We start from the raw sequence: 13635 nt of genomic DNA, 5'->3' as shown, positions 1-13635 counted from the left end.
TTTTCAGCAACTTCATTTGCATAAATAAATCCGTAAACAATGTAACGTAGCTGTATATCGAGCATTCGGCTCTCTCTATAGAGTACAGTCACGTGAGAGTCGCTTGGTTTTCAAGATAATTTGGCGATAGTTGCTTCGTTACTTCTCCGAGCGAAACGTCTGAAAGAATTTTTTTCGTAATAAATTGCGAAAGCAATAAGTTTAACGATGTACAAGTGGCAGCAAGTAACAATGTTACGTAAAGATACACACGAGGAACGTAGGTAGGAGAGTATAAAAGACGTATGCACACACAACGAGGTAATAGAATATTCAAGAATACACCGAAGTATACAACAGGATCAGCTCGCTGCACGCTTGTCAAAGATTTATATACTGCACAATAGATTATTCAGTATTCCAAAAGATTAACTGTACTATCAATTTGAAATATCGCAAGCGATGTTTCTTTAATTCTTCGGACGAGTCGCATTGGAAAAGCGTTCGAAAAGCATAGACTTCCTCCTCGCGCGATGGCAATTTTTCATCGGGCGATCATCAGTACGCGCGTACTGCATCAAAAACAGATCATTCGCACGCGCGCGCACTGCCGCCGCTGGAATAATTTCGTATGCAGTCTGTGCGCACAGGGCTGCATTCGCGATCATAAACAGGAGCACTGCTATACCGCGCACAGAAAGGCTTTTCGTGTGCGGTAATCTTCTGTGCATCGCATTTAACGTACTACTTCGTGCTGAGACACGCTATCGCTAATACACGAGTCGCATCCCCGTGCATGTGAAACAGTACTAATCTAGCGCCCGATTCAAATATTACGCTGCCGTCAAATTGATAACAGAAATACTTTTTATGCCAGACCATTTGCTAGGTGATCGCTAAGTTTTATCTGCGCTTTACTGCCTTATCTTAATGAAGGCATCTGCTACTTTCTTAAGATTTATTTTATTTCTGCTCCTATCCTAATCATGGCCTTTTCTATGGCGCGGTATAAATAAAAGACCAATAATCTCAAGCTTGATACCTTGAGCAGCACATCTACTTATCTCATTGTGGGCAGCGTTATAACTTACGCCAACGCACCTGTCACCATTTCAATTAAAGTGCTTCTCTTATTTTTCGAGTCTCAATCTTGCAACTATCATCAGGATGTAAAGTAATTGCTGTCCTTAGGCATTTTATGATCATGAGATTGCATAACACGAGCCATTGTTGACGAAGGAATATGTAATCTTTCATTTGATGTTATTGAACAGTAATTTTATTCAAAAGAATTTTGAATACTCATCGGTGTTCGCTGTTTCGTCCAGTACACTAGGTACTTATTCGTCATGGAAATAAGAAGAAATTTCAATAGTTAACGAGTGCTGTCAAGAGCGAATACACATTGGCTCGACAGAATTTCCATATGAAAAGCTATAAGCAGCCGTCGCTGCTGCTGCTGCTGCTGCTGCTGTACACAGGATATGCGCGCATTCGAGTATAGGAAGCAGTGAGAGAGAGGCGAGGGCGATAAGACGAGAGTCTAATCCCTTAGAAATATACAGTGGATAGCTTTGCATGTATGCATGTACGTACGCGGAGCTTACCGATAACGTAGTTGTATCCGTCGAGAGTGAGGACGCACTTGCGAGCTGGAGGCGTCGCCGACACGAGAGGCACGTGCCTCGCGCCGGCAAGACCAGCTCGTGCCAGGACTCGCTTTTGCACGATACCCACGCTACTACCGCCTGTGCAGTGCGACTGCTGTTGCTGTTGCTGGCCCGGATCCGAGTGGCACTTGTGCACCGGGTCCTTGGTTTGCCTAGACATCGCCGCATCTACATCCTCACCTTCGGTCCTTCCCCCTGCGGCTGCTTCGTCCCTCTCCTCGTCGTGTTCTATCGTGGCCCGCGATTGAGCTTCTTATCAGGCACCTTTTTGGCTCATCGCGCTTGTCCTTGGTCCCGGATCGACAGCCTCGAAAATTCGCGAATCTGGAGCCCGCCGTCGAACACTCAATCACTCGCGAGTGGCCGTTGCGCGACCAAGCGCGCGAAAATACCGCCGTGCATCGCGCGAATTCTCACGGCGATCCCTTACCGAAGGGAGACGTGCCTCGCTCACTCACTTGTTTGGCTGTGTCACTTGGCAACGAATCGAGTCTTTCCCTCTCTTCGGCTTCGAGTCTATTTTCAACGATTCGCACAGATGCTACGCCACATCGTAGCGCAACGCGGCGACAGATCGTTCCTCTCGGTCGCACGTGAGTGTCGGCCGCGCGCGTGTTTACATCGTCGTCGCCGCCAAAATGAGATAAAAGTGTGGCTTCTTTATTGCGCACGTTTTGTTTTGTATCCACGTTGTCGATTTTTGGCAGCAGTCACCGAGTGGGCCAACGAGCAGCCGTCGGAATTCACTGCTGGACTCGCTGCTGTGAGCGCATTGACGACGACGACGACGACGACGACGACGACTTATTAATAGCCGCCGCGCGCTCTCAGTTGGCCATATCCATTTCGTCTGCCTATGTCGCCTCTACGATAAATCGACGCTAGCGAGGGACTTTCCGGAAGTTCGAGACCCGAGGAAACAGCAGATAGAAGCACGTGCGTGCTGCTGCCTTGATGTTTACGCTGTCTCGAGCGTGACGCGAAGCAGCAACAAGAGCCGAAAGCGTTCGTCTTCCGCACTGCAGCGGCAGATCGACTGAAGGAGTCGCTGCTGTTTTTATCTCTGCACTGATATGTTGGCACTGCGAGGTGTTCCGATTGTTGTTATTTACAAGGCTTTCGCTCAATAATTAATGTCTTGGGTCAACGGAGGTCGAGTGGCTTTATTAGCTTGGAAAAGTGGTTCTAGGAAAAGAAATTGGTCCCCTGTGCTCCCTCTGACCGTTCGTCAGTAACGCCTGTTGTTTATTCGTGCGCGCGGCCATGCGTGCTTAGCCGGCGACGCAGCGGCGACGGCGGCGGCGACGGCGGTGGCTGCTGCTGTCGTGCCAGTGGAGGAGTCGCACGTGCGGTCAGCCGCCACCGTTTTCTTAGTCCTTATAGAAATGAGACAAGTGCACCGAGGATAGCGCAAGCAGGCGCGCGCGATTCGACAAGGCGGCGACGGCGGCGGCGAACCCGAGCCGAACGGCGGTAGCGCTACGACTGACTGCGCGCTCACCGTCGCCACCGTCGCTCGCTACCACGACGCCGACAACGCCGCCGCCAGCGCACCGTCGCTCCAGCCCCTACCGCCCGCGCCGCGCCGCGACCCCTCTCACCTTCCCGTTTCATTTCGTTTCGTTTCGTGCCTCCCTTCGCTGCCTTTACGCGCCTATATCGAACCCATTTCGCACTGCTCTGCTGCTGCCGCGCTGTCCCTGTGTGTCTTTCCGTGTCCTCGCCCCTCCTCCTAGCCCTCCTCCCCCCTCTCTCTTTGTTCTAGTTAACTAGCGTGCTCTCTCGCGCTGGAGTTCGTTTGCGAGATATTGTCGCTAGCTGTTGCGACAAGTTTTACAGCCAAAGACCGGCGTTGCGTGCGCGCTGCCTCGCTTTTCCGTGTATTATTCACGATGTGTTCGCACTTTTGCTAAATCGTAATTTACTTCGTCTCTTTCATGATCGTAAGGAGCGGTGCTGCTGATCAGGATATTTGCCAATTAATTAGGTTAACAGGATTTCAGCTACCCTTCCTCATTGGTTTTGACAAGATATTATCTTCGATTTCATCATCGACTCGTATAGATACTGAAAAGCTAATGAACAATGCTTATTTTGGCTTTTACTATCTTTATACAAATAGTTTTCAACCTTGCTTGTAAAATTTGTTGGGTGGACGAAACATTAACTTTTTCAATTGGTACAGAGCTCCGAATAATACCTTAGCGAAGCCATAACCGTGAAAGCGGAGAATGCAGTTATGGAAAAGCGGACTGAGAACGAGCAAATAATTTGCATTCTACGGTCTTTTAAAGCTTCAATTCGTGTTTGAGGAGTGGGAATATTTTGTCGAACCGAAAATTGGCTGTTTGGAAAAACAGCCATCGGCTTTATTCAACGCGCACCAAATTATTCGATAAAGGAATTCGATCGTTACTTCCGCGCTGTTCCCCGTAACAACTTCTAATACCTCTTCAGATCCTTTTATTGAATCTCTTCCAAATACGCCCCCTCCGTGGATACCTTCAGAAATCGACGAATGTAGAACTCGTTCAAGTGCGGAATCTACGTTAAGTGATTTCCGGTTCTCTTATTTTCTGGTGTAATTGTAAGTATGGCGCAACGCGTTTTTTACTATGGAAACATCTCTATAAATCGAACGTTACGAGTATACAGTTTTTATCTGTCTTACTGTTATAAGCAGTTCATCTTCCGTAGCGTCCTTTGTGCGTTCTTTCCGATTTAATGCGTGCATGCTCAATGTGTCGATTCGATCTATAATGGCTTTTCTTTAGCTCCCTCTGAAACGACGTCAGATGCTCTCTCACTGGCAGACACACATTTTGCTCGCTAGTCACTAGCCTATTGTTACGCACGAACTATTTTCCGGTTTCAGCAGGTATAAGGCTTCTATACCTATTCTTCACGGATGTATAGTCTTCCGTTCCATTACTTCGGTCTTCATACTGCTATACACGCCAGCTGAAATGCTTTCAATTTACAAAAGAAGATAAGAACCCTTAGACTTGTCCCTTTGCACATTGCATTTATCAATATCCTTATGTGGCTAATGGGGCTCGATGGCGTATGCATTGACAGAAGAAGAAAAAGAAAAAGAAATAAATGAGGTGACGGGGCTCCAAGCATCGAGCAATTTTTCCATGTAAAGATAATGCGCCGCTGCTATTGCTTGATCAATCGTGCATGGGCATCGATTCCATACTGCGCAAACTTTTACATGAAATATTAAACTCGAAGAAACTCACGTAACTTTTATGTGTACGACTCTCTTATGTGCACCCATGAGTTCAATATCAATTGTTAAGCGTTTTCACCAATCGATAGGTATATACATCCACGTATCTATTACCGAGCGCCAAGTTTCAGTGATAAGCAATCAAACTGGTATCTATCTATACGCGGTCAGTCACGTAGCGCAAACTTCTGCATACGTGCTTGCTTATTGCATTGCAGTTGATACCAATAAACTTGCACCCTTACCATTAAAGAAACAGATATAAATGAACCCGTCAAACATGAACTTTGAACGCGAGGTGAAAATTATTCTATTACCAAACTAAATCAATGTGCAACATCGTAATGCCAGAAATATTTATGAAAGTTCTGGAAAATAACGGATTACGTGTAAAATTTGAATCAAACTTTACAAATAAGCTCTTTTAAGCCCACCTAAATCAAATGTCAATATCGAGAATATTGTCCATTCAAAGTCATTGAAATCAGTTTTTAATATCAAAAATTACTAGTTCGGTCTGTTTGTCACGACTCACTAGACGTTAAACACGGAATCTATGGGTCGATAAACATCGAGCGCTTAGGGCCGAATTAAAGGAAGCAAACGTAACGCTTGTAGTTCTCTCTCTCTCTCTCTCTCTCTCTCTCTCTCTCTCTCTCTCTCTCTCTCCTCTATTATGTTGTGGGTCCTTCTCACGCGATCGCCTTGATACGAACGTCCGCACTAAGACTGTGAGAAAGAGGAGAGTGCACGAAGCCAGGGTGCATATATAAATATGTGTGTGCAAGCGAGTGTATGTGTAGCTTTGGGCCGATGCGCATCGATCGCAAGGAACAATGCACTCGGCTATTTACTCAATGCACCATTATACCGCGGTGCGCTACGGCTCGGGTTGTATTGGCGACATTGGCAAATCTCGCTTATTTTAAATATTGCACTTTTAACAGTCCACTGAACTCATTAGCGTCTCGATTAATTTCAACGAAATATCGATTCGCTATTTTATTATTTATACAGTATTGTTTAACGTCATTCATATATTAATTATGGCGTACTATTAATAAATTATAACAAATAGTTGTTTAATAGTCTTTTTTCATCTTACCATTCTCCATATAAATCAATGACTAATCATAAAAGTGCGATTTCTGAGCTGATAGAGCAACCCACGAAAGATAGGCGGAAAACAGACATTCAAGACAATTGAATTACAGCCGACGTCGTAGAGTAAGATAAATTATCAGTTTCGTTTTTTTGGCAAAACGGGTTGATCAAGTTTAGCCAATGTGGCGTGCTAATTTGGCAGGGAATGACTGTCAAATTATAATTATGTAAAACCTTGAGCGCAATTGACTGTAACATAATAGGGCATGGTTGTCAGGGTGAGGTTGTTCCTGCCATTAATTCCGTAATGGCTATCGGTGAAACGACGACACAGATAAGTAAAGATTTGTCGGTGGGCATCAGGCCACCACACAAAAGCTTTACGTTCTTTGGCAAATAGATTTATTCGATTGTTGATGTTCGAACTTCATCACTATCAATTTTTTTATAGTTGAATGAGTTTTTTATATATTCTACGGCAATGAACATAAACGCACTATGATCTTACTTCTTTTGAAATATAACTAAGGTAACTTTAACAACAAAAAATTAGAATACGAGAGTATAAAAGTCCGTAGTCTCATCCATAAACTAAAATATGTGAATACGATTCTTTACGATCATGTTCGTGTAAATTATTTCTGTCATTAAAAATAATGAAGTTTTCTTGTATATCTGGTACATTAAATGTGTTGTATTGCTGCGTAACATTTTTTTTTATTTTTTGCTGGGCTTCCACTGAACGGAACATTTGGCGGTAAGATGGGGATGAAATTTCAGCTTCGGCGTTCGAAAATTCGTTATTTAGTATATGGACTCCCATTCTCGAAGGAGACAACCTTCGCCATGACACGGTAGACTGATTAGAAAAAACGGCTAGAAAAAAGTTTCGACGCTATGCGATCACTACGAAGCTCCAGATGAATAGTGATCAGTGCACATAGGAGCGCGAAATGAAGCAGCATCGGCTGCAACGCAAAAAATCAGCCTCAGACGCGGCGTAGAAAAGAGCAGCTTCGGGCGCGATATGATCTGAGATGAATAGCAGTAGTTTTGTTTTGGTTTCGACAGAGCCCTGCCCCGGTGCTGCAAAGAACGATGGGGAACGTGCTTCCGGTGATGTCACTGATACCGAGGATAGGCATAACTTCGCTTACAAGCTGCTTGCAAACTTCAACTCCACCGAAACTCAGCATGCGCTTCTACTTGCAATGATGCTGGAGAACCATTGCCGCAGTATGGGTAATGGACACGGACTTTTGGTATCTACTAGCTTTGCTTTCCCATTAGCAATGTACCCTAATGGTTACAATATTGTCATAGGATACTCGGCGCATGGCCTGTTAAATCCAACTGGAGTCTTGGACAATCCCGGCAAAGATTTCTAGGGGTCTCTATTAACTTTTCCAACTTTTTGTATCCTAAGGAAGCATATACAGCTGGCTTTTTCTGCTACAGCAGAAACCGAGCGGTGCTTGGCTCTGTCTCTTTACAATGTCATCGCCTGTCGGGGTATAACAAGAAGATTTATTCCAGTTTTCAGTGAACTTATGTCGATAGTAATGACTCAATCTCGGGTCAACTTCAATAGCGAAGCGCCTTACTACAATCCATCACATGCGTTAAGTGTCTTTTGTAGCAATAATTAGCATCAGCGTGTAAACAGCGCTGGGTCTATAGCTGACTCCGGCCTTGAGATGGTAGACATGCGACGATTAGCAAGTCTTTAAGGACTTACGGAAATTTTCAACAGCGATAACGTAAGATTACAAATACCATTAGCTAGTAATAGTTTGAATGATTAAGCGACGAAAATGACGATTTAGTTAATGCCATTATTAGTACTATGAATATTATTCATGACATTGCTCGTGAAAATTTACGAAATTCCAACTCTTCCGATAGTTAAATCTAATAGCTAATAAAACCTAAACTGCTGTAAAAGATTTGTTTATTCTGGGTAAAGCAAAACAACTTATAAATGTCAAAATCATAATTTAGAAATACTGAAATAGTAGCGAGTAAAATTATGAGTGAATTAACAAATCTACCTAGTTAGATGATAAGCAAAATTGAGCTTAATGAATTTTCATCCTTAATTAAAACTGTAATTGAGGTTTTTTAAATCTTTATTATTATTTTCAGGATGCTATCGTCGGTTATGTAAATAACATACAGTGCCGGTCAGCCACTTTTACCCCCCCACGGGCAAAATCAGTCTAACTTCAAAGTTTTATATCTCTGGTAGAAATTAACGTACAGAGACGCGCGTGGGTGCGTTTGAAAGGTCTTTCGGAGAGCTTTCAAATGATATTACTCACGGTTGCCATCGATTGTTTTTTTAAATTTTGCAACAATTATGCAAAATTGAAAATTCTGAAATTTTTTTATTATTTTTAACAACTAGCCAATTTTGGAAAAAAAATCGTACGAAAATTTGAAGTACACCATTTTTTAGCTATTACCAAGCCCTATCTGAATCACTCATCAAAAATTTATTTTCGTCAAATATGACGCGCGCACGGGCATTTTTTCCTGGAAGTGACAGTTTTTTTCAACATTTTTTATCTCCGTCAAATTGTAACAATCGAAAAAAATTTTATAGGAGAAAAAATGTTTGTTTTTTCACGTAGAATACTGCAATAATTTTTTTTTTCGGTTTTTCGAAAAATTTTTTTTTTCGGTTTTTTTCAATTTTTTTTTCTCACAGTCGGTACGCTAAAAAGATGAGAAACCACAAAAAAAATTTTTTTCCACCCATTCAATAATACTACATAACAAGTATCGTAAATTACATAAAAAAAAAAATCTTTTTTTTTTCGACCTTGAAAAATAATTTAAACCGAAAAAAAAAATTTTTCGAAAAACCGAAAAAAAAATTATTGCAGTATTCTACGTGAAAAAACAAACATTTTTTCTCCTATAAATTTTTTTCGATTGTTACAATTTGACGGAGATAAAAAATGTTGAAAAAAACTGTCACTTCCAGGAAAAAATGCCCGTGCGCGAGTCATATTTGACGAAAATAAATTTTTGATGAGTGATTCAGATAGGGCTTGGTAATAGCTAAAAAATGGTGTACTTCAAATTTTCGTACGATTTTTTTTCCAAAATTGGCTAATTGTCAAAAATAATAAAAAAATTTCAGAATTTTCAATTTTGCATAATTGTTGCAAAATTTAAAAAAACAATCGATGGCAACCGTGAGTCATATCATTTGAAAGCTCTCTGATAGACCTTTCAAACGCACCCACGCGCGTCTCTGTACGTTAATTTCTACCAGAGATATAAAACTTTGAAGTTAGACTGATTTTGCCCGTGGGGGGGTAAAAGTGGCTGACCGGCACTGTATATATAAATAAATAATTTATACTAATCATACAGCCGACGCAGCCGCGAACAAATCGAAACTAGAAAAGCCGTAAAAATCAAGTTAACATGAATAGGTGCTTACATAACCGTACATAAGTCAGTTAAACATGAAAAGATTTCACATAATAAATTTGATACAGTCCTTACTATGAATGTAGATTACAAAGAACAATACAAAAAAAGAAAAACGAAATGAAAACGAGGCTGACTTGTGCAAGCTTCGCAATTATTCAATCTTGACTCGTATCAAATTTTTGAAACAAAGTAAGAGTGAAAAATACAAATCTGTAAAGAAACTTCAACATACGAAAATCCTTCGAGTCAGTCAAAAATTGGCGTGAATTTCTCATAACTGTGTATCGGCAATTATTTGAAAAATTCTTCCGGAAACAATTAAACGGTAGTAGGTCAGTTTTAGCTTTGATAGAGCTAACAAGGCTTTGTTAGAGCTAGACGGGTCGACAAATTCTACAATTATTATCTCTAACATTTTCCTACAATTATCTTAAACAAATTCTATAGCAAGATTGGTTCTGAAAGCTACCTTACAAACACCTCTATTCAAGAGTTTTAATTCTAAACTTAAATATTCGAAAAAGTCCGTTTTTAAATTATTGTTCCCGGAGGTGTAACGAAATATTGTTGAATGTTTCATTAATTAAAACTTTTCAATTGCCACGACAAAAAATATTTCGGGAACTTTTTAAAGCCAACAAACTTACGATGTCGACATTTTTGTTTATGACGGTTGTCCTGAACTTCTGATAGGTTATGACTTTTAGGAGCTTTGAAAAACACAAAAATTGGAAAAGGTGCCTCTGGTATTGGCTTAATAGTTCTAAAATCCTGATTAGATTAAGTAAAAAAAATCAAAGGTCACGTAAAAAAACTGGCATTCAGTGAAAAGCTGTTGTTTAATTTTGAACTATACGAGTTTCTCAAGTCGGATGACAATATACAAATTTTAGTCAAAGCTTATTTTGATTTAGAATCACTTGGCATCAGTCGCGTCTGTACGGTTGACAGGTACAGTAAACATGCATTAAAAATTCTTGAGAAAATTAATTAACGTAGAAAAAATTGTTAGGGAATCGATTTACTTTGGAAAAAACTTATTTCGCATATTCTAATAGTAGTATAACTGCGATCAATGGATTAAAATTGTTAAAGTGAATGCTTGATCAAAATCTTAAGTTTGCACAACTTTTTAATTGAAAGATAGAAAAATTATTTGAAAAGAACAGTTTTCGCAAAAGAACATCTTCCGGATCAAATTTTGCGATACTTATCCACTTTTGTTCTTGAAAATCCCAATAAGCCAGGTGAAGACCAGTTGGTTCTCGATGCCTCCGCGAAATCCTCAGAAACTAGCTTCACTGATTTGCTGTCAAATAACCCTAATTTAATTATTGATAGGTGTTCTGATACATTTTTGAAAATACATAATTGTTTCTGAAGCTGATGTAAGGGATATGTTTTTGAAAGGAAAACTTAAAAAATTAGATTAAAATATGCAATCGGACTAGAGAAACGACAGCTTAAAGGTGATAGTACTTTTGCTAGCGAAAGAGTAATAAATCCATTTTGGTAGACAGTTAAATAATATTGTATTTCAGATAGGAGAAAATAAGTTGGAATCTCGAATTCGAGTCTGAATTGAAATTCCTAAAAGAGTATATATATGTATCTACATATATATATATACATACATACATATATATATATATATATATATATATATATATCCTAATGGGCGAAAGTCAAATTTATTTATCATATAGAAAGCTCTTCAACGTAATTATAAAAGCTAGCACTTTTTATTTTTTCTATATTCACGTGATAACAAAATCGATTTTTAAAAGGTAAGACCTCGGTGAATAATAAGCAATAAACAACCAACTTAGTCCATTGAATAAATATCAATGTTTCGCCACTAATGTTTGTGGACTCCTCAGGATCTATTTATTATAAAAAACAAAGATTATGATACGTAGCAATACAATTGTTAGTAATATGAAAACAACATGGCAAACAATTATAATAAACTTGGACATTAAAAGTATATGTTAATTCATTGAAATCAGTAACTGATTAATAAATAAAAAAAAACTAAATTCCTTAGCTTGTGTAGTTTTTCTTACTAAGATGTTAGCTATCATTAACCAATGGAATGAAAAATAAGCTTATAGCTTGTATAACTCTGATTATCCTATTTATTTTCGCTAACTCTCTCCAGTTTTATGTCATATTTAACTAAATGACTCTTCCCATTAGGTTAGTCTTATGAAATATAATATTCAAACGTGTAAACATGACGAAAGAAAGGGCACACAATATACTACTGTTTCTTACTGATGAATTTTTCATACAATAACTTTTGTTAAAACAACGAGTTGACGAAGTACGTTACTGATAGAGTCTAATGATTTTAATGAAGTTAACATATACTTTTAATGTAAGAGTTTATAATAATTGTTTGTCATGTTGTTTTCGTAAAACTAATAATTGTATTGATATGCGTAATAATCTTTGTTTTTTATAATAAAGAGATCCCAAGAACACAAACATTAATGGTAAAACACTGGTATTCAATGGAATAAGCAGGTTATTTATTGATTAATTACACAGATCTGCATGGTTTTGTTGTTGTCCAACTGAAGGTCAATTCTGAAGTAAGTTATTGTGTAGAATTCAAATCCAGAGTCAAAAGTTGTTCATCACGTCAGGTTTTTTAGATATTCTAACCTAAAGAGGTAAAAAAGATGGTTTTTGGTATATTTGAGGTCCCGTAATATCGCGGAAAATTTTTCTTCTTTTTTTGAAAACGGGGGAAAACTATCTGAAAGGTCTACTCTTACTTTTTAAAATCCATTTTCAAGATTGGAGATACCTCTTTTTTTATCGATATATCGTCGATTTAAATCAAGTATTTTAGCAGTTTTGAAACAGCTAATTTCCTAGATATACATATATGGCATATACAAGACACACGAGACCCTCATACCTTAATTTCCTCAAGCCTCGAGCTCTGTAATTTGCGACGCTATAAACCCAGACCCTTATACCCTAATTTCCTGTTTCGAAACTGCTAAAATACTTGATTTAAATCAACGATATCTCAATGAAAAAAAAGATGTCTGAAATCTTAAATACGGATTTTAAAGGGTAGGAGTAGTCCTTTCAGATAGTTTGCCTCGTTTTCAGAAAGAAAAAATTTTCTACTATGTACGGGATCTCAAATATACCAAAAAACCTCCTTTTTACCCCTTTAGGTTAGAATATCTGAAAAACCTGACTTAATAAACGAATTCTGACTCCGAATTCGAATTCTACGCAAAAAATTACTTCGGAAATAATCGTCAGTTGGCCAACAACAATAAAAATTTCTTATTTTGCAGTTTTGTGTTATTTACTGAGAGCTGACCTTCTAAAAATCGATTTTATTATCATGCAAGCTCAAGTATTCCCCATCCAAGTTGCTGTAATAACTGTTAGGCTTGCAAAAACTGTAGTTACACAACATGATTTCAAAGTTAAAAAAAATATTTCTAGTCAGATTCAAAAATCATTTTGTTTTAGATAAATTAAGATCCTCAAATTTATGAAACATTTGTTCTGAATCGATTAAAAGAATTTCGAAATGACAGAGATGAGAAAGAATAAAGATGAGTTCGTTTTTTTGCTACGTGAAGCTCCCGATACGTTTGAAACTGATAGCAGGTAGTTACATCGTCCCTTCTTTCGGTTAGAACCATAATTGCTTTGTAAGCTCTTCCTGATTTTAAAAAAGTGGACGTGAGAGCTTTTTCAGTTTCAAAGGTTCGAGGAGAAATTGCATTCTTGCTTTGAGATCCTCTAGTTAGAATCGTTTGATTGATAAAACACCGCGAGTTCTTGATACGAGTTATCATTTCAAAAAACAAGCAAATAAGGTAAGTAAACTCAAATGTTTTCAAAATGTAGAAATTCTCTAATTTAACTAAATTCGAATCTTTTTTTCTCCCTGTGAGATAAGTTTCTTAACTAAGTCAACACAAATAGATCGTAGAAGTAAGCTTGTGATCCTCACTCCAATTTTAGATGAAAATGGTTTATTGAGAGAAAACGGTATTCAAAACAATTTAGAAGCTCCAAATTGACTTATTAATTGAAATTTTGCAATAAGTAAATTACTCTTAATGCGAAATATCACGCATCATTAGACTTTTAATAAAAAAGTATCATATAAAATTAAATCACGCAAGTCACGGTGTAGTCTTTTTGCGTCTTTTTGCG

The 13635-nt window shown here is 38.6% G+C and overlaps 1 protein-coding gene across 9 annotated transcripts in view; it reads right to left on the bottom strand.

The window, feature by feature from the left end:
- Positions 1–13635, bottom strand: part of LOC131673792 (dual specificity calcium/calmodulin-dependent 3',5'-cyclic nucleotide phosphodiesterase 1-like) — a 125592-nt gene that overhangs the window by 84791 nt on the left and 27166 nt on the right. For 5 of the 9 annotated variants that reach the window (XM_058952073.1, XM_058952072.1, XM_058952074.1 and 2 more), the window contains exon 1: positions 1587–3116. The exons of the other annotated variants lie outside the window; for them this stretch is intronic. In XM_058952073.1, the coding sequence (XP_058808056.1) occupies positions 1587–1809 (223 nt within the window). In that variant the 5' untranslated portion in view covers positions 1810–3116. Of the gene's footprint in view, positions 1–1586; positions 3117–13635 lie in introns of those variants that run through there. 9 annotated transcript variants of the gene reach the window in all.

The sequence above is a fragment of the Phymastichus coffea genome, unplaced genomic scaffold, assembly GCF_024137745.1.
Source record: "Phymastichus coffea isolate CEN01 unplaced genomic scaffold, Cenicafe_Pcof_1.1 PCOF00198, whole genome shotgun sequence".
Lineage (NCBI taxonomy): Eukaryota > Metazoa > Arthropoda > Insecta > Hymenoptera > Eulophidae > Phymastichus > Phymastichus coffea.
The sequence above is the reverse complement of the archived record's forward strand: the minus strand, read 5'-3'. Positions and strand labels throughout refer to the sequence as shown.